This window comes from Oenanthe melanoleuca, chromosome 2 (assembly GCF_029582105.1).
Source record: "Oenanthe melanoleuca isolate GR-GAL-2019-014 chromosome 2, OMel1.0, whole genome shotgun sequence".
NCBI classification, from domain to species: domain Eukaryota; kingdom Metazoa; phylum Chordata; class Aves; order Passeriformes; family Muscicapidae; genus Oenanthe; species Oenanthe melanoleuca.
In genome coordinates this window covers 80,927,497-80,948,803 of record NC_079335.1, presented here as the reverse complement: position 1 = coordinate 80,948,803, position 21,307 = coordinate 80,927,497, and the positions used below count along the sequence as shown (strand labels likewise).

Here is a 21,307-nt window from a genome sequence, read left to right as displayed (position 1 = left end):
CTCCCGCCACACACTGGACAGCACGGGTATCATTTCCGATTGAAGGAGGACAAACACACCCGTGCAGCCATTACACTTCTTTTATTATTCCAGGAACAGCACCCGCAGAACACATCCCAATGCAAGGAAAGCTGTTGCAGCTGAGTCTTTGGTCTGATACAGGTAAACTAAGCTGTCTAAGAAAATATTCATAGGATAAACAACAGTAGCAAAAAATATTATATATACATATATGTGTATGATCAAAGCTTCGTCCTTCAAATATGGCATAGGCTCCTTCTATTACATTCTCTGTTAAAGGACCAGAACCAGGTGAATAAACCCAGGTGTCCTGGGGTGATAGAATAAAAGGTACTTGCCCTACAAATAACTCATAGGGACATCTGGCACAAAAGTATACTTTGGTTCTCATTTTTCCCTAAGTGCTTCTCCAGTTACTAGCCAAAGACACACATCTATAAATGATGCTCAGCAATACCTAGAACAGGCTGCCATTAACTCCTTTCAGCTCCAGGCAATGTACCCAGGCACTAAATGGATGAGACTGCAAGGTAAAAGGGGAGAGCAGCTACAAATGTGCTCCAGCCTTGTCACAGCAAAAGGAACTTCTCCTCTCCCATGGGCTCTCACTGCCTGACTCTGCCTGCTGGACACCACAAGTGAAGTCAAGCACAGAAGCAGCGCTCACAGAGCAAGTGGGATGGTTCTTGTGTCAGCAAGAACCTGGAGATCTCTGCACCCAGGTGCAAGACAGGATGGACATGGCAGGTCCTGTGTTTGTCTGAGTAGCCCAGATATTCCTGCCAGGCCCAAGATGAACACTACACAAGAGGATTCAGGCACAGCTGAAAGAGACAATTAGTGCAAAAGAAGTCACCTTGTTCCAGAGAAATGTAAATTTATTGTGTGATGGCACCTTTGCTGCCAAGATATCTGCTCCTTAGGGAGAGCAAAATCGGCCACAGAACAAAATGCTGCGAGTTTTGTTGTGCCGGATGAAGAAGAGGAAGGGATGGTCAGCAGTGAATTCTGGAACTTCCACAAGTGCACAGCAGTACATCATCACTGCAGCTGTGGCAGCAGCTGCTTCAGTGCCTTCTTCATTGACTTCCACAAAGGACTTGTGAACCACTTCAGACAGCACCAGCTCATTCCCAGATGACATTCCTGAGAAGTCTGCCTTCTCTTTATCAAATGCATCTGGCATTCCCATGTTTGTTAAAATAGGTTTAAGATTGTAATCTTCTTCCAGTTTAAATCTGGGTAAAGACACCCTCACGTTTGTAGAGTTCATTCTTTCAGGTCTAATCCAATCCATCAGCTTTTCGTATGTAAGTTCTCTCTCCAGCTAAAGAAAAATTCCAAATTTACTTAATTACAATGAGAATTGAATCAATATTACAAGACAAAAGAAGTGATTTCTGTGTGTTTCTTCACGCTGGACATAACATTCAACTTTATTTACCCTGTGTTAAGCATGGAGAATGTGGGGGTTTCATTTTAATAGGGAAACAAAAGACTCAAGAAACTTGGTACTAAATTCCGTGTCCAGAGTGCCAAAGAGCCCAAACTTTATGCTACCCTCACCACAAAAGACATCCTGCTCTTTCCTGTGAGCCTCTTTCCAGGCAGGGAGTCACACACCACCTGCCAGCTGCTCAGCACACAACATCTATAGGACAAGCCACAGGACTTCCAAAGAGCCCTCCCAAACTCCCCTTCTCTGCATTCCATCATCACCATACTGTGCCTTCACCACAACCACAGCTCACCTCTGCCCCTGAGCAGGGCCAGCTCTTCCTCCAGAGCCTCTGCCTAGGGGATCAGCACACAGCCTGAGCAGCACTGACACAGGGGGCAGTCACTTTGGGGACAGCGAGGGGAGGGACATTTCTGCTGCCCTTGAGCACCAGAGACACCATTGCTCTGGAACTGAACTGCACATCCCTGTGCAATATCACACTTTCTTCCCTGGAAGGATTCAGGCTGTCCTTGCACTCAGATCAACAACTTACTCTTTCCAAGCCTGTGGATCCATCCTGGATAGCAGCAGGGAGCAGGATGATCATGCTCAGTTCATTACCCACATAGGGCAGCTCAAGGATTTTGGTCTGGAAGTCCCCAATGTAGGTCATGTTAAAATTTGCCTCCTTGAACATCATCTGCACAGGTCTGGTTTCATTCTAGAAATCAAGACATGTCTACAGTTACTGCTCAGCTACTCTGCTGCTCTCAAACTATGAGCTAGGCAGCAAATACTCAGGGCCTTTTAGGATATGACCAAGAAGAACTGATCACACACCACAGAGTGCAGTCCAATCACTCCTGGAAAGCATGAGGTAAACACAATGCACAATATTCAACCAGAACTCAAATTAGATTATTCATCATCCCTATATCCTGTTGGTGTTGCATCTTGAGACCCAGTTCTAAGCTTATAAAACTTCAGGAAACACAAAATGGGACAGTGCCTTCAGGATACTCCTGCCAGGTCTTTCAACACATTCCCACAGGGAGAGAGCAAGGTGCCAGGAACCGAGTCACTCCAGCAGTCTCTGAATGCTGCTGGAGGTAATCTGGGTAAGCAGAGACATTCCCTTACTTAAAAGTTCTATGAGCACTTCCAAACATTCTTGGATTCATTTCACCACTGCAGGGTAGGACAGTTTCCAGACAGGCATGAGGGGTTCAATTTTCCACAATGGATGCTTCAAGCACCTGAGTTAAGGAAGACACGTGACAAATTTATGTTGAAGACTTCTGGAGGCCAACCCAGAGCTGCAGGGGATCCTGAGGGGCAGCCATGGCTGCCCATGCCAGGGGCCAAGTCTTCCTCAAGAGCACTGATCTACTTCTAAAAACAAGACTGCAGAGAACACAGCTCTTCAAAATAAATTTCTTTCCCATTTAGTTTGGATTAGCTCAGGGGCAGAAATGCAGCAGGAAAGCAAGAACTGAAGAAGACTTAAATTCACAGTTTTCACACCTGCCTTTGTGCTCCATAAAAGATTCTAAGAATTATGTAAAAGTTCAGAGAAACCCAGTAAAGAGGTTTTATCCAGGATAGGGAAGGGTCATAAGGAATCTCATATAGCATATCCAAGCTATCACTGCCTGAGAAAAATTAGATTCTTCTTAATTTCAGACAACATCCATTAATGGGTTTTTTCAAGGTTTTAGCACATCATACCTTATTAATGTGGAATGGCCTTTCTCTGGTACTCCGTTTGTTGAACTGCTCTTCCCAGTTGCCTTTGAAATAGATGGCATTCACCAACACAAGTCTGGTCAGAGAATCCAGAATCCCCTCTGCCAACAGGTTCCGAATTTTACCTTTAGAATACAAAGAATACACCCACATTACTTAAGAGGTTGACATGGATCTAATTATATCTAATATTATCCAGTATATTATGTACTCTGCAATTAATAAACAATAGAGAAGAGAATGATGTATCACACACAACAACAGCTCTAGATTTCAATGGTTTGAATTCACAGTCCTACATCCTGAAGTAGGTGCTTACCCAAACCATGGCTGCCATTTAACACAACTGGGCACTTGGCAAAGCACTCACCTTCAGTCCTCTCCTCCACCCAGCCATTGATTTGTTTCCTGGCATCCTCCCAAGCATGCAGGAAGTCCATCTGTTCTAGGCCAGCATGGTAGGATTTCTGACTCGACTCTCTAAATGACTAACAGGGACAGTCACAACACATTTTCAGCAAGAGATTTTTCTCTCATTCAGACACAGATGATCCTTACATTCCCCAAGGCAATGTGCAAACTTACCTTCCCCAGCTTCATATAAAGCCATTGATGTTTTGGCTGACAAGTTCCTACTAGGATTTATATCACTTCTTTGAACTAGGGATTGATACTATTGTAAAGGCTTGGGCACTCTACTGCAAACTTCTGCACTTCATTGACAATGATGTGGGAGTTTTTTCTGGTTTTATTTTGAGCTTCAGGGACATGACACATGATTTTATAAGTTTTTTTGTAAGACTTTCACTAAGAGATACATCAACCATTTGTCCCATGGCAAAAAATATGGAGGGATCACAAAAGCCTCAGGTATAAAGACTGATGGGTTTACCCTGCTTGACATCACATGTCCACTCAGAACATAAATTACTTGCATGAGATTCTCCACCAAGTTCTGACTCCAGGCTCTGTCAGAATCAATTGCATTCCTGGCTCTCAGCACAGAAACTTGGGAAAAGAAACCCCAAACCTTTCCATTCACCTCCAGAGAAAAGTGGTAGCAAGTGCATTACCCGAAGAATTGCCACAAATTTAATGGCTACTTACTTTGAGAAACTCAAATGTCTTTTCTCCATAGAGCCGGTTCGCAGTTCTCAGGATGTATCTGGTGTTTGGATCATTAATTTTGGACAGAAGGGATTGATAGCCATTGTGAGCATCCTGGGTGTTGTGCAGAGAAAGCACCTGCACAAAGACCAACATGCACAGCAGTGTCCATAAGTGCTCTAAACACACTTGCTTCAGCATGACTGTTTTGATATTAAAATTATATTAAATATTGTGACTTAAAACCAAAATATTTTTTCACCACACTGCCCATTGGGAGCTTATAATGTAAAGCATATCTGATGTAACCAGAGAGATGTTGCACAAGTCATAAATTAAAGAGCAGCAGAGACAGCAGTCCTGCTTATCCTTCCTTCAAGCCAAGCTTTACAGGATCACAGAATGGCTCAGTTGGAAAGGGTCTTTTGGGACAATCTGCTACAAAGCCCTGCCCAAGCAGGGACGTCTATAGCTGATAGCTCAGGACTGTGTCCAGATAGATTTTGAATATCTCCAACTATGGTAACAATATAAGTTGTTTCCATGTATTTTATAAAAAGTTTCTGAAAAAGATATGAGTTTATCCTCCTTCCCCACTTTGCAAAGAAAGCAAACATCCGAACCATAATCACTGATCCTGAACTTAATATTGTCACTTCCTACATAAAACACATGCCAAGAGATATCTGCTACATGAACAAATTTTAAAAAGGGGTAAATCAAGTTGCACTTATCAGTTTGAAACGGAGATTCTAGGATTTTGAAAATATTATCATGTGCCTGGCATCATTTTCAGAATACGTATCACGTAATATTAAGCCCGAGCAAGAAAGGAAAATAAAATAATTTATGCAGCTGAATATTAATCAATAAAAAAATTCCAGGCACCTCCTAATTACGTATTAAAGAAGATTAGTCCCAAAAACTACAAGAAACAAGAAAAACACCTTGAAACTAAACCCAGGAACGTCTTTATTGCACGCTGAACAAAGATCACACCAAAAATCCCCCAAAAATATGGGTTCTGTTTATACACACAACAGAGGAAGAGTTCTGCTCTCTCACACCACAGTGACAATCACAGTTTAGCACAAGTGCACGACACAGACAGTAAGATCCATCTCTTGCTCATATAATCAAATCAAATCAAATCAAATCAAATGCCATCCACTAACTTTATTTTGACCTACCTTTTGTATTTGGGCTTCAGTGCTACCTCTTGAACCCAGCAAAACCATAGACAAAGCAGAAGAAATACTAAACGGTGAAAAGAATACATTCTGACCACTTTTCTTCTCACACAGCTTTCTTAACAGGTCCAGTGCAAAAGTGGTGTTTGCTGCACACAGGCTTTCCATGCTGCTGAGTCTTGGCACATAAAACACAGAACAAGAATGGAGCTCATTTATTAGAGTACAAAGCAGTCATTTCCAGCTTCTACACTTCCCAGTGTAAACGAAGCAGCAAAGGCTGGAAAGTGATCACCTCACTGGAGACTGATTTGGTGCCACAAGCACCTGAGATCCCATCCTAAACATTTGAATTATTTCAGCCATTTTGAATCTGCTACTGGATTTCTATCCCATGCCTACACAGTGTGACATCTTTTGAGGTGATCAGGCACAACTGCAATTTAATAAGGACTTCCTGAAACAAGTTTCTCTTGACTTTACACAGAAAATAATTTGCCTTTTTAAGTCACCCACAGCCAAAATCAGACATCAGAACAGCAGAAGTTCCAGCTCTTACCTTCTGGAAGTGAACACACCTTCAGTGGTACCTGCAGCTTGCTTCTACGTGTGCACGCTAGGTTTTGAACCTGCCAGCTGGGCTGGGAGGATTCTGCTGAAGAACTTTGCCTAAAAGAAAATAAAATTTAATTGTCACTGCAACAATCACCAAAAAAACCAAACAAAAAACCAAAAACATCAAGAAGCAAACAAGCAAACAAAAAACACATGAACAATACTTCCCAAACAATCTAAAAACCCAGCCATATGAAGCAAATATCAGTCACATCATAAGAGGATATTTCTTCCCCACATTACCCATTACTTTACTTATCACTCCAACTTAATGGCATTATATAATAAAAGAAAAAGATATGTAAAATTCCTCGCATTCTAACTGGAAATTGGAAGGATTTGTGCTGACAAATCCACGTTAAAGTTCTTCAGACTCACAGACCCTGCACCCCCACGCCTTCCACTCACACAGCAGCTTTCCCCACACTTCTTAAAGCAGAACTCTCAGGTTTGCTGCTTCCTTTCCGACCCGAATATGGGAGGAGTTTACATCAGAATTCGGGGATTTCCTGCACAGCCCTCCCACACAAATTCCCAGTATCACTGTCAGAGCCCTCCGGCAGACACACAATCGGCACGGCAGCTCGCCAATGCTCTTTTATCAAGCTCTATGCCAAGGAAAACACCAGCACCGCCCGTCCCAGCATCCAAACCCACACCCCCGGGCGCGCTTTCACTTTCCTTTCCTCACGGCACCGTGCGAGCCTTGCACCCAAAGCCCTGCACAGCCCGCACCTCACGCTGCCCACAAGCGCTGCGGTTCCGGCAGCCCAGGAACAATCTCCGCCGGCGCTGCCGATGCCGCCCCGCTGCCGAAGGATGCCCCGAGGGCGGGCACAGGCCGGAGGCTGCCCCGCTCCCCTCCCGCCCCGCGCAGCCCCAGCGCGGCCGAGCCCCGCCCGGCCGGCGACACCGCGGGACAGCGCCCGCCTGGCCCGGGGCAGCGACACCGCCCGGGGCTCTGCCACAAGGGTGCTCAACTCCCGCCACACACTGGACAGCACGGGTATCATTTCCGATTGAAGGAGGACAAACACACCCGTGCAGCCATTACACTTCTTTTATTATTCCAGGAACAGCACCCGCAGAACACACCCCAGTGCAAGGAAAGCTGTAGCAGCTGAGTCTTTGGTATGATACAGGTGAACTAAGGTGTCTAAGAAAATATTCATAGGACAAACAACAGCAGCCAAAAATATTATATACATATATGTATATATATATATATATATATATATATGAATAATCAAGGCTTTCTCCTTCTAATATTGCATAGGGACCTTCTATTACATTCTCTGTTAAAGGACCAGACCCAGGTGACATGAAATAAACCCAGGTGTCTTGGGCTGATGATGCAAAGGTACTTGCCCCACAAATACCTCATAGGGACATCTGGTACAAAAGTATACTTTGGTTCTCATTTTTCCCTAAGTGCTTCTCCAGTTACTAGCCAAAGACACACATCTATAAATGATGCTCAGCAATACCTAGAACAGGCTGCCATTAACTCCTTTCAGCTCCAGGCAATGTATCCAGGCACTAAATGGATGAGCCTGCAAGGTAAAAGGTGAGGGAAGCTACAAATGTCCTCCAGCCTTGTCACAAGCAAAAGGAACTTCTCCTCTCCCATGGGCTCTCACTGCCTGACTCTGCCTGCTGGACACCACAAGTGAAGTCCAGCACAGAAGCAGCACTCACAGAGCAAGTGGGATGGTTCTTGTGTTAGCAAGAACCTGGAGATCTCTGCACCCAGGTGCAAGACAGGATGGACATGGCATGTCCTGTGCTTGTCTGAGTAGCTCGGATATTCCTGCCAGGCCCAAGATCAACACTACACAAGAGGATTCAGGCACAGCTGAAAGTGACAATTAGTGCAAAAGAAGTGACCTTGTTCCTGAGAAATGTAAATTTATTGTGTGATGGCACCTTTGCTGCCAAGGTATCTGCTGCTTAGGGACAGCAAAATCTGCCACAGAACAAAATGCTGCGGGTTTTGTTGTGCCGGATGAAGAAGAGGAAGGGATGGTCAGCAGTGAAATCCAGAACTTCCACAAGAGCACAGTAGTACACCATCACTGCTGTGGCAGCAGCTGCTTCAGTGCCTTCTTCATTGACTTCCACAAAGGACTTGTGAACCACTTCAGACAGCACCAGTTCATTCCCAGATGACATTCCTGAGAAGTCTGCCTTCTCTTTATCAAATGCATCTGGCATTCCCATGTTTGTTAAAATAGGTTTAAGATTGTAATCTTCTTCCAGTTTAAATCTGGGTAAAGACACCCTCACGTTTGTAGAGTTCATTCTTTCAGGTCTAATCCAATCCATCAGCTTTTCGTATGTAAGTTCTCTCTCCAGCTAAAGAAAAATTCCAAATTTACATAATTACAATGAGAATTGAATCAATGTTACAAGGCCAAAGAAGGGATTTCTGTGTGTTTCTTCATGCTGGACATAACACGCATCTTTGTTTACCCTGTGTTAAGCATGAAGAATGTGGGGGGTTTCATTTTAATAGGGAAACAAAAGACTCAAGAAACTTAGTACTAAACTCCTTGTCCAGAGTGCCAAAGAGCCCAAACTTGTATGATACCCTCACCACAAAAGACATCCTGCTCTTTCCTGTGAGCCTCTTTCCAGGCAGGGAGTCACACACCACCTGCCAGCTGCTCAGCACACAACATCTATAGGACAAGCCACAGGACTTCCAAAGAGCCCCCCCAAAATCCCCCTCTCCACATTCCATCACCACCATACTGTGCCTTCACCACAACCACAGCTCACCTCTGCCCCTGAGCAGGGCCAGCTCTTCCTCCAGAGCCTCTGCCTAGGGGATCAGCACACAGCCTGAGCAGCACTGACACAGGGGGCAGTCACTTTGGGGACAGCGAGGAGAGGGACACTTCTGCTGCCCTTGAGCACCAGAGACACCATTGCTCTGGAACTGAACTGCACATCCCTGTGCAATATCACACTTTCTTCCCTGGAAGGATTCAGGCTGTCCTTGCACTCAGATCAACAACTTACTCTTTCCAAGCCTGTGGATCCATCCTGGATGGCATCAGGGAGCAGAATGATCATGCTCAGTTCATTACCCACATAGGGCAGCTCAAGGATTTTGGTCCGGAAGTCCCCAATGTAGGTCATGTTAAAATCTGCCTCCTTGAACATCATCTGCACAGGTCTGGTTTCATTCTAGAAATCAAGACATGTCTACAGTTACTGCTCAGCTACTCTGCTGCTTTCAAACTGTGAGCTACTCAGCAAGTACTCAAGGCCTTTTGGATATGACCAAGAAGAACTGATCACACACCACAGAGTGCAGTCCAATCACTGTCTTCTGAAAAGAATGAGGTAAACATAATGCACAATATTCAACCAGAACTCAAATGAGATTATTCATCATCCCTATATCCTGTTGGTGTTGCATCTTGAAACCCAGCTCTAAGCTTATAAAGCTTCAGGAAACAGAAAATGGGACAGTGCCTCAGGATACTCCTGCCAGGTCTTTCAACACATTCCCACAGGGAGAGAGCAAGGTGCCAGGAACCGAGTCACTCCAGCAGTCTCTGAAGGCTGCTGGAGGTAATCTGGGTAAGCAGAGACATTCCCTTATTTAAAAGTTCTATGAGCACTTCCAAACATTCTTGGATTCATTTCACCACTGCAGGGTAGGTACAGTTTCCAGACAGGCATGAGGGGTTCAATTTTCCACAATGGATGCTTCAAGCAGCTGAGTTAAGGAAGGCACATGATCAATTCCTGTTGAAGACTTCTGGAGGCCAACCCAGAGCTGCAGGGGATCCTGAGGGGCAGCCATGGCTGCCCATGCCAGGGGCCAAGTCTTCCCCAAGAGCACTGATCTACTTCTAGAAACAAGACTACAGAGAACAGAGCTCTTCAAAAGAAATTTCTTTCCCATTTAGTTTGGATTAGCTCAGGGGCAGAAATGCAGCAGGAAAGCAAGAACTGAAGAAGACTTAAATTCACAGTTTTTCACACCTGTCTTTGTGCTCTATAAAAGATTCTAGTAATTATGTAAAAGTTCAGAGAAACCCAGTAAAGACGTTTTATCCAGGATACAGAGGGGTCATAAGGAATCTCATATAGCATATCCAAGCTATCACTGCCTGAGAAAAATTAGATTCTTCTTAATTTCAGACAACATCCACTTAATGAGTTTTTCCAAGGTTTTAGCACATCATACCTTACTAATGTGGAATGGCCTTTCTCTGGTACTCCGTCTGTTGAACTGCTCTTTCCAGTTGCCTTTGAAATAGATGGCATTCACCAACACAAGTCTGGTCAGAGAATCCAGAATCCCCTCTGCCAACAGGTTCTGAATTTTACCTTTAGAATACGAAGAATACACCCACATTAATTAATAGGATGACATGGATCTAATTATATCTAATATAATCCAGTGTATTACGTACTCTGCAATTAATAAACAATAGAGAAGAGAATGATGAACCACACACAGCAACAGCTCTAGATTTCAGTGGAGTGAATTCACAGTCCTACATCCTGAAGTAGGTGCTTACCCAAACCATGGCTGCCATTTAACACAACTGGGCACTTGGCAAAGCACTCACCTTCAGTCCTCTCCTCCACCCAGCCATTGATTTGTTTCCTGGCATCCTCCCAAGCATGCAGGAAGTCCATCTGTTCTAGGCCAGCATGGTAGGATTTCTGACTCGACTCTCTAAATGACTAACAGGGACAGTCACAACACATTTTCAGCAAGAGATTTTTCTCTCATTCAGACACAGATGATCCTTACATTCCCCAAGGCAATGTGCAAACTTACCTTCCCCAGCTTCATACAGAGCCATTGATGTTTTGGCTGACAAGTTCCTACTAGGATTTATATCACTTCTTTGAACTAGGGATTGATACTATTGTTATGGCTTGGGCATTCTACTGCAAACTTCTGCACTTCATTGACAATGATGTAAGAGTTTTTCTGGTTTATTTTGAGCTTCAGGGACATGACACATGATTTTATAAGTTTTTTTGTAAGACTTTCACTAAGAGATACATCAACCATTTGTCCCACGGCAAAAAATATGGAGGGATCACAAAAGCCTCAGGTATAAAGACTGATGGGTTTACCCTGCTTGACATCACATGTCCACTCAGAACATAAATTACTTACATGAGATTCTCCATCAAGTTCTGACTCCAGGCTCTGTCAGAATCAATTGCACTCCTGGCTCTCAGCACAGAAACTTGGGAAGAGAAACCCCAAACCATTCCATTCACCTCCAGAGAAAAGTGGTAGCAAGTGCATTACCCGAAGAATTGCCACAAATTTAATGGCTACTTACTCTGAGAAACTCAAATGTCTTTTCTCCATAGAGCCGGTTCGCAGTTCTCAGGATGTATCTGGTGTTTGGATCATTAATTTTGGACAGAAGGGATTGATAGCCATTGTGAGCATCCTGGGTGTTATTCAGAGAAAGCACCTGCACAAAGACCAACATGCACAGCAGTGTCCATAAGTGCTCTAAACACACTTGCTTCAGCATGACTGTTTTGATATTAAAATTATATTAAATATTGTGACTTAAAACCAAAATATTTTTTCACCACACTGCCCATTGGGAGCTTATAATGTAAAGCATATCTGATGTAACCAGAGAGATGTTGCACAAGTCATAAATTAAAGAGCAGCAGAGACAGCAGTCCTGCTTATCCTTCCTTCAAGCCAAGCATTACAGGATCACAGAATGGCTCAGTTGGAAAGGGTCTTTTGGGACAATCTCCTACAAAGCCCTGCCCAAGCAGGGACATCTATAGCTGATAGCTCAGGACTGTGTCCAGATAGATTTTGAATATCTCCAACTATGGTAACAATATAAGTTGTTTCCATGTATTTTATAAAAAGTTTCTGAAAAAGATATGAGTTTATCCTCCTCCCCCACTTTGCAAAGAAAGCAAACATCCGAACCATAATCACTGATCCTGAACTTAATATTGTCACTTCCTACATAAAACACATGCCAAGAGATATCTGCTACATGAACAAATTTTAAAAAGGGGTAAATCAAGTTGCACTTATCAGTTTGAAACGGAGATTCTAGGATTTTGAAAATATTATCATGTGCCTGGCATCATTTTCAGAATACGTATCACGTAATATTAAGCCCGAGCAAGGAAAGAAAATAAAATAATTTATGCAGGTGAATATTAATCAATAAAAAAATTCCAGGCACCTCCTAATTACGTATTAAAGAAGATTAGTCCCAAAAACTACAAGAAACAAGAAAAACACCTTGAAACTAAACCCAGGAACGTCTTTATTGCACGCTGAACAAAGATCACACCAAAAATCCCCCAAAAATATGGGTTCTGTTTATACACACAACAGAGGAAGAGTTCTGCTCTCTCACACCACAGTGACAATCACAGTTTAGCACAAGTGCACGACACAGACAGTAAGATCCATCTCTTGCTCATATAATCAAATCAAATCAAATGCCATCCACTAACTTTATTTTGACCTACCTTTTGTATTTGGGCTTCAGTGCTACCTCTTGAACCCAGCAAAACCATAGACAAAGCAGAAGAAATACTAAACGGTGAAAAGAATACATTCTGACCACTTTTCTTCTCACACAGCTTTCTTAACAGGTCCAGTGCAAAAGTCGTGTTTGCTGCACAGAGGCTTTCCATGCTGCTGAGTCTGGCACATAAAACACAGAACAAGAATGGAGTTCATTTATTAGAGTACAAAGCAGTCATTTCCAGCTTCTACACTTCCCAGTGTAAACTAGGCAGCAAAGGCTGGAAAGTGATCACCTCACTGGAGACTGATTTGGTGCCACAAGCACCTGAGATCCCATCCTAAACATTTGAATTATTTCAGCCATTTTGAATCTGCTACTGGATTTCAATCCCATGCCTACACAGTGTGACATCTTTTGAGGTGATCAGGCACAACTGCAATTTAATAAGGACTTCCTCAAACAAGTTTCTCTTGACTTTACACAGAAAATAATTTGCCTTTTTAAGTCACCCACAGCCAAAATCAGACATCAGAACAGCAGAAGTTCCAACTCTTACCTTCTGGAAGTGAACACACCTTCAGTGGTACCTGCAGCTTGCTTCTACGTGTGCACGCTGGGTTTTGAACCTGCCAGCTGGGCTGGGAGGATTCGGCTGAAGAACTTTGCCTAAAAGAAAATAAAATTTAATTGTCACTGCAACAATCACCAAAAAAACCAAACAAAAAACCAAAAACATCAAGAAGCAAACAAACAAACATAAAACCCGTCAACAATACTACCCAAGCAATCTAAAACCCAGCCATATGAAGCAAATATCAGTCACATCATAAGAGGATATTTCTTCCCCACATTACCCATTACTTTACTTATCACTCCGACTTAACAGCATTATATAATAAAAGAAAAAGATATGTAAAATTCCTCGCATTATAACTGGAAATTGGAAGGATTTGTGCTGACAAATCCACGTTAAAGTTCTTCAGACTCACAGACCCTGCACCCCCACGCCTTCCACTCACACAGCAGCTTTCCCCACACTTCTTAAAGCAGAACTCTCAGATTTGCTGCTTCCTTTCCGACCCGAATACGGGAGGAGTTTACATCAGAATTCGGGGATTTCCTGCACAGCCCTCCCACACAAATTCCCAGTATCACTGTCAGAGCTCTCCGGCAAACACACAATCGGCACGGCAGCTCGCCAATGCTCTTTTATCAAGCTCTATGCCAAGGAAAACACCAGCACCGCCCGTCCCAGCATCCAAACCCACACCCCCGGGCGCGCTTTCACTTTCCTTTCCTCACGGCACCGTGCGAGCCTTGCACCCAAAGCCCTGCACAGCCCGCACCTCACGCTGCCCACAAGCGCTGCGGTTCCGGCAGCCCAGGAACAATCTCCGCCGGCGCTGCCGATGCCGCCCCGCTGCCGAAGGATGCCCCGAGGGCGGGCACAGGCCGGAGGCTGCCCCGCTCCCCTCCCGCCCCGCGCAGCCCCAGCGCGGCCGAGCCCCGCCCGGCCGGCGACACCCGCGGGACAGCGCCCGCCTGGCCCGGGGCAGCGACACCGCCCGGGGCTCTGCCACAGGGGTGCTCAACTCCCGCCACACACTGGACAGCACGGGTATCATTTCCGATTGAAGGAGGACAAACACACCCGTGCAGCCATTACACTTCTTTTATTATTCCAGGAACAGCACCCGCAGAACACATCCCAATGCAAGGAAAGCCGTTGCAGCTGAGTCTTTGGTATGATACAGGTGAACTAAGCTGTCTAAGAAAATATTCATAGGACAAACAACAGCAGCCAAAAATATTATATACATATATGTATAAATATATATATATATGAATAATCAAGGCTTTCTCCTTCTAATATTGCATAGGGACCTTCTATTACATTCTCTGTTAAAGGACCAGACCCAGGTGACATGAAATAAACCCAGGTGTCTTGGGCTGATGATGCAAAGGTACTTGCCCCACAAATACCTCATAGGGACATCTGGTACAAAAGTATACTTTGGTTCTCATTTTTCCCTAAGTGCTTCTCCAGTTACTAGCCAAAGACACACATCTATAAATGATGTTCAGCAATACCTGCAACAGGCTGCCATTAACTCCTTTCAGCTCCAGGCAATGTATCCAGGCACTAAATGGATGAGACTGCAAGGTAAAAGGAGAGAGCAGCCACAAATGTGCTCCAGCCTTGTCACAGCAAAAGGAACTTCTCCTCTCCCATGGGCTCTCACTGCCTGACTCTGCCTGCTGGACACCACAAGTGAAGTCAAGCACAGAAGCAGCGCTCACAGAGCAAGTGGGATGGTTCTTGTGTCAGCAAGAACCTGGAGATCTCTGCACCCAGGTGCAAGACAGGATGGACATGGAAGGTCCTGTGTTTGTCTGAACAGCTCAGTTATTACTGCCAAGCTCAAGATCAATACTACACAAGAGGATTCAGGCACAGCTGAAAGAGACAATTAGTGCAAAAGAAGTCACCTTGTTCCAGAGAAATGTAAATTTATTGTGTGATGGCACCCTTGCTGCCAAGGTATCTGCTCCTTAGGGACAGCAAAATCTGCCACAGAACAAAATGCTGCGAGTTTTGTTGTGCCGGATGAAGAAGAGGAAGGGATGGTCAGCAGTGAATTCTGGAACTTCCATAAGTTCACAGCACATCATCGAAACTGCAGCTGCTTCAGTGCCTTCTTCATTGACTTCCACAAAGGACTTGTGAACCATTTCAGACAGCACCAGCCCATTCCCAGATGACATTCCTGAGAAGTCTGCCTTCTCTTTATCAAATGCATCTGGCATTCCCAAGTTTGTTAAAATAGTTTTAAGATTGTAATCTTCTTCCAGTTTAAATCTGGGTAAAGACACCCACATGTTTGTAGAGTTCATTCTTTCAGGTCTAATCCAATCCATCAGCTTCTCATATGTAAGTTCTCTTTCCAGCTAAAGAAAAATTCCAAATTTACTTAATTACAATGAGAATTGAATCAATATTACAAGACAAAAGAAGTGATTTCTGTGTGTCTCTTCACGCTGAACATAACATTCAACTTTATTTACCCTGTGTTAAGCATGGAGAATGTGGGGGTTTCATTTTAATAGGGAAACCAAAGTCTCAACAAATCTTGCAAATAAACTCATTGTCCAGAGTGCTAAAAAGCCAGAACCTGTATGCCACCCTCACCACAAAAGACATCCTGCTCTTTCCTGTGAGCCTCTTTCCAGGCAGGGAGCCACACACCACCTGCCAGCTGCTCGGCACACAACATCTATAGGACAAGCCACAGGACTTCCAAAGAGCCCACCCAAAATCCCCTTCTCTGCATTCCATCATCACCATACTGTGCCTTCACCACAACCACAGCTCACCTCTGCCCCTGAGCAGGGCCAGCTCTTCCTCCAGAGTCTCTGCCTAGGGGATCAGCACACAGCCTGAGCAGCACTGACACAGGGGGCAGTCACTTTGGGGACAGCGAGGAGAGGGACACTTCTGCTGCCCTTGAGCACCAGAGACACCATTGCTCTGGAACTGAACTGCACATCCCTGTGCAATATCACACTTTCTTCCCTGGAAGGATTCAGGCTGTCCTTGCACTCAGATTCAACAACTTACTCTTTCCAAGCCTGTGGATCCATCCTGGATGGCATCAGGGAGCAGGATGATCATGCTCAGTTCATTACCCACATAGGGCAGCTCAAGGATTTTGGTCTGGATGTCCCCAATGTAGGTCATGTTAAAATCTGCCTCCTTGAACATCATCTGCACAGGTCTGGTTTCATTCTAGAAACCAAGAGATGTCAACAGTTACTGCTCAGCTACTCTGCTGCTCTCAAACTGTGAGCTAGTCAGCAAGTACTCAAGGCCTTTTAGGATATGACGAAGAAGAACTGATCACACACCACAGAGTGCAGTCCAATCACTCCTGGAAAGCATGAGGTAAACACAATGCACAATATTCAACCAGAACTCAAATGAGATTATTCATCATCCCTATATCCTGTTTGTGTTGCATCTTGAGACCCAGTTCTAAGCTTATAAAGCTTCAGGAAACAGAAAATGGGACAGTGCCTCAGGATACTCCTGCCAGGTCTTTCAACACATTCCCAAAGGGAGAGAGCAAGGTGCCAGGAACCGAGTCACTCCAGCAGTCTCTGAAGGCTGCTGGAGGTAGTTTGGGTTAGCAGAGACATTCCCTTATTTAAAAGTTCTATGAGCACTTTCAAACATTCTTGGATTTATTTCTCCACTGCAGGGTAGGGACAGTTTCCAGACAGGCATAAAGGCTTTGGTTTTTAATTAGCAGCAGAGTTTTCTTGAAGCAGCTGAGTTAAGGAAGACATGCGACAAACTTATGTTGAAGACTTCTGGAGGCCAACCCAGAGCTGCAGGTGATCCTGAGGGACAGCCATGGCTGCCCATGCCAGGGGCCAAGTCTTTCCCAAGAGCACTGATCTACTTCTAAAAACAAGACTGCAGAGAACACAGCTCTTCCAAACAATTTTCTTTCCCATTTATTTTGCATTAGCTCAGGAGCAGAAATGCAGCAGGAAAGCAGTGACTGAAGACTTAAATTCACAAGTTTTCACAACTGCCTTTGTGCTCTATAAAAGATTCTAAGAATTATGTAAAAGTTCAGAGAAACTCAGCAAAGGGGGTGTTTCTAGGCTAGGGAAGGGGCATAAGGAATCTCATACAGCATACCCAAGGTAACACTGCCTGAAAAAAATTAGATTCTTCTTAAAGGTGGTAACTTCAGACAACATCCACCTAACAGGGTATTGTCAGGGGTTTAGCACATCATACCTTATTAATGTGGAATGGCCTTTCTCTGGTACTCCGTCTGTTGAACTGCTCTTTCCAGTTGCCTTTGAAATAGATGGCATTCACTAACACAAGTCTGGTAAGAGAATTCACTATCCCCTCTGCCAACAGGTTCTGAATTTTACCTTTAGGATACGAAGAATACACCCACATTATTTAATAGGTTGACATGGATCTAATTATATCTAATATTATCCAGTATATTATGTACTCTTCAATTCATAAACAATAGAGAAGAGAATGATGAACCACACACAGCAATAGCTCTAGATTTCAGTGGAGTGAATTCACAATCCTACATCCTGAAGTAGGTGCTTACCCAAACCATGGCTGCCATTTAACACAACTGGGCACTTGGCAAAGCACTCACCTTCAGTCCTCTCCTCCACCCAGCCATTGATTTGTTTCCTGGCATCCTCCCAAGCATGCAGGAAGTCCATCTGTTCTAGGCCAGCATGGTAGGATTTCTGACTCGACTCTGTAAATGACTAACAGGGACAGTCACAACACATTTTCAGCAAGAGATTTTTCTCTCATTCAGACACAGATGATCATTACATTCCCCAAGGCAATGTGCAAACTTACCTTCCCCAGCTTCATATAAAGCCATTGGTGTTTTGACTGACAAGTTCCTACTAGGATTTATATCACTTCTTTGAACTAGGGATTGATACTATTGTTATGGCTTGGGCACTCTACTGAAAACTTCTACAATTCCTTGACAATGATATGGAATTCTTTTTTTTCCTTTTTTCTATTTTGTACTTCAGGGACATGACTTGGTTTTGTAAGTATTTCTATAAGAATTTTGCTAAGGGATGCATCAACACTTATTCCCACAGCCAAACATATGAAAGGATCACAAGAGCCTCAAGTGTAGAGACTGATGGATTTTACCCTGCTTGGCATCACTTTTCCACTCAGAACACAAATTACTTACACGAGATTCTCCACCAAGGTCAAACACCAGACTCTGCCATAATCTATTGCACACCTGGCTCTCAGCCCAGAAAGGTTGCAAGGCAAACCCCAAAGTCTGGCTTTCACCTCCAGAAGAAAGAGGTACCAAGTACACTATCCCAAGGAATTTCAGAAATTTAATGGCTACTTACTCTGAGAAACTCAAATGTCTTTTCTCCATAGAGCCGGTTCGCAGTTCTCAGGATGTATCTGGTGTTTGGATCATTAATTTTGGACAGAAGGGATTGATAGCCATTGTGAGCATCCTGGGTGTTGTGCAGAGAAAGCACCTGCACAATGAGCAACATCCACAGCAGTGTCCATAAGTGATCTAAACACACTTGCTTCAGCATGATAGTTTTTACATTAAAATTATATTAAATACTGTGAATTAAACTGAAAATATTTTTTCACCATACCACCTATCTGGTGCTTATCATGCAAGGCATATCTGATGTAACCAGAGAGATGTTGCACAAGTCATAAATTAGGGAAAAGCAGAGACAGCAGTCCCGATTTTCCTTTTCTCAAGCCAAGCACTACAGGATCACAGAATGGCTCAGGTGAGAAGGGTCCTTTGGGACAATCTGCTACAAAGCCCTGCCCAAGCAGGGACATCTACAACTGGTAGCTCAGGACTGTGTCCAGATGGATTTTTAACATCTCCAGCAATGGCAACAACATTTATTTTTAGAAACTTTTTATAAAATACATGGAAATGAAATATGGGTTTCTACTCCTCTCCCACTTTGCAAAGGAAGCAAACATCCAAACCATAATGGCTGATTCTGCACTTAATATTGTCATGTCCTACATAAAGCACATGCCAAGAGATATGTGCTACCTGAGCAAATTTTTAAAGAGGAGGAAATCAAGTTTCAGCTACTGGTGTGAAATGCAGACAGTGGAATTTTAAAAATAGTTTTATGTGTCTCCCTTTGTTTTCAGAAAAGGTATCATGTGATATTAAGCCCAAGCAAGGAAAGAAAATACAATAATTTCTGTAGCCACCAATTAATCAGTAAAAAAATTCCAGATACTTCCTAATTACGTATCAAAGGAGATCGGTCTCAAAAACTACAAAAAATCCCCCAAAACTAAACCCAGGAAATTTTATTTCATAATGAACAAAACTCACACTGAAAAACAAAGAAAATGGGTTAATACACACACCACAGGAAGTGCTCTGCTCTCTCACACCACTGTGGAAATTCCACTTTAGCACATGTGCATGTTACAGACTGTAAGACCCATCTCTTCCCCATATATAATCAAATCAAATCAAATCAAATCAAATCAAATCAAATCAAATCAAATGCCATCCACTAACTTTATTTTGACCTACCTTTTGTATTTGGGCTTCAGTGCTACCTCTTGAACCCAGCAAAACCATAGACAAAGCAGAAGAAATACTAAAGGGTGAAAAGAACACATTCTGACCACTTTTCTTCTCACACAGCTTTCTTAACAGGTCCAGTGCAAAAGTCGTGTTTGCTGCACACAGGCTTTCCATGCTGCTGAGCCTGGCACATAAAACACAGAACAAGAATGGAGCTCATTTATTAGAGTACAAAGCAGTCATTTCCAGCTTCTACACTTCCCAGTGTAAACTAGGCAGCAAAGGCTGGAAAGTGATCACCTCACTGGAGACTGATTTGGTGCCACAAGCACCTGAGATCCCATCCTAAACATTTGAATTATTTCAGCCATTTTGAATCTGCTACTGGATTTCAATCCCTTACCTACACAGTGTGACATCTTTTGAGGTGATCAGGTACAACTGGAATTTGATAGGGACTTCCTCAAACAAGTTTCTCTTGACTTCACACAGAAAATAATTTGCCTTTTTAAGGCACCCACAGCCAAAATCAGACATCAGAACAGCAGAAGTTCCAACTCTTACCTTCTGGAAGTGAACACACCTTCAGTGGTACCTGCAGCTTGCTTCTACGTGTGCACGCTGGGTTTTGAACCTGCCAGCTGGGCTGGGAGGATTCGACAAAAGGACCTTGCCTAAAAGAAAATAAAATTCAATTGTCACTGCAACAATCACCAAAAAAACCAACCAAAAAACCAAAAACATCAAGAAACAAACAAACAAACAAAAAACACATGAACAATACTTCCCATACAATCTAAAAACCCAGCCATATGAAGCAAATATCAGTCACATCATAAGAGAATATTTCTTCCCCACATTACCCATTACTTTACTTATCACTCCAACTTCATGGCATTATATAGTAAAAGAAAAAGATATGTAAAATTCCTCGCATTATAACTGGAAATTGGAAGGATTTGTGCTGACAAATCCACGCTAAAGTTCTTCAGATTCACAGACCCTGCAACCCCACGCCTTCCACTCACACAGCAGCTTTCCCCACACTTCTTAAAGCAGAACTCTCAGGTTTGCTGCTTCCTTTCCGACCCGAATACGGGAGGAGTTTACATCAGAATTCGGGGATTTCCTGCACAGCCCTGCCACACAAATTCCCAGTATCACTGTCAGAGCTCTCCGGCAGACACACAATCGGCACGGCAGCTCGCCAATGCTCTTTTATCAAGCTCTATGCCAAGGAAAACACCAGCACCGCCCGTCCCAGCATCCAAACCCACACCCCCGGGCGCGCTTTCACTTTCCTTTCCTCACGGCACCGTGCGAGCCTTGCACCCAAAGCCCTGCACAGCCCGCACCTCACGCTGCCCACAAGCGCTGCGGTTCCGGCAGCCCAGGAACAATCTCCGCCGGCGCTGCCGATGCCGCCCCGCTGCCGAAGGATGCCCCGAGGGCGGGCACAGGCCGGAGGCTGCCCCGCTCCCCTCCCGCCCCGCGCAGCCCCAGCGCGGCCGAGCCCCGCCCGGCCGGCGACACCGCGGGACAGCGCCCGCC

At 44.1% G+C, this 21,307-nt stretch overlaps 2 protein-coding genes across 3 annotated transcripts; both read right to left on the bottom strand.

Moving 5' to 3' along the window:
* Nucleotides 1-62: 62 nt before the first annotated feature.
* On the bottom strand, nucleotides 63-6,986 carry LOC130250258 (serpin B6-like). Of its 2 annotated transcripts, none has more exons than XM_056485735.1 (8): nucleotides 6,856-6,986; nucleotides 6,065-6,174; nucleotides 5,506-5,683; nucleotides 4,316-4,453; nucleotides 3,579-3,696; nucleotides 3,191-3,333; nucleotides 2,016-2,183; nucleotides 63-1,348 (listed from the first exon to the last, which is right to left on the bottom strand). In XM_056485735.1, exons 3-8 carry the CDS (start codon nucleotides 5,671-5,673, stop codon nucleotides 941-943), a joined length of 1,143 nt encoding a protein of 380 aa, XP_056341710.1. In that variant the 5' UTR covers nucleotides 5,674-5,683; nucleotides 6,065-6,174; nucleotides 6,856-6,986; the 3' UTR covers nucleotides 63-940. The 2 variants fall into 2 exon arrangements, with proteins under 2 accessions (XP_056341710.1, XP_056341711.1); XM_056485736.1 differs by lacking the exon at nucleotides 6,856-6,986 and adding an exon at nucleotides 6,529-6,552.
* Nucleotides 6,987-7,162: 176 nt separating this feature from the next.
* On the bottom strand, nucleotides 7,163-20,259 carry LOC130248797 (uncharacterized). The gene is made up of 15 exons (XM_056482816.1): nucleotides 20,160-20,259; nucleotides 19,763-19,940; nucleotides 18,570-18,707; nucleotides 17,828-17,945; nucleotides 17,440-17,582; nucleotides 16,249-16,416; nucleotides 15,187-15,578; nucleotides 13,976-14,234; nucleotides 13,234-13,295; nucleotides 12,628-12,805; nucleotides 11,448-11,585; nucleotides 10,713-10,830; nucleotides 10,325-10,467; nucleotides 9,145-9,312; nucleotides 7,163-8,475 (listed from the first exon to the last, which is right to left on the bottom strand). Exons 2-15 carry the CDS (start codon nucleotides 19,928-19,930, stop codon nucleotides 8,071-8,073), a joined length of 2,598 nt encoding a protein of 865 aa, XP_056338791.1. The 5' UTR covers nucleotides 19,931-19,940; nucleotides 20,160-20,259; the 3' UTR covers nucleotides 7,163-8,070.
* Nucleotides 20,260-21,307: the final 1,048 nt, after the last annotated feature.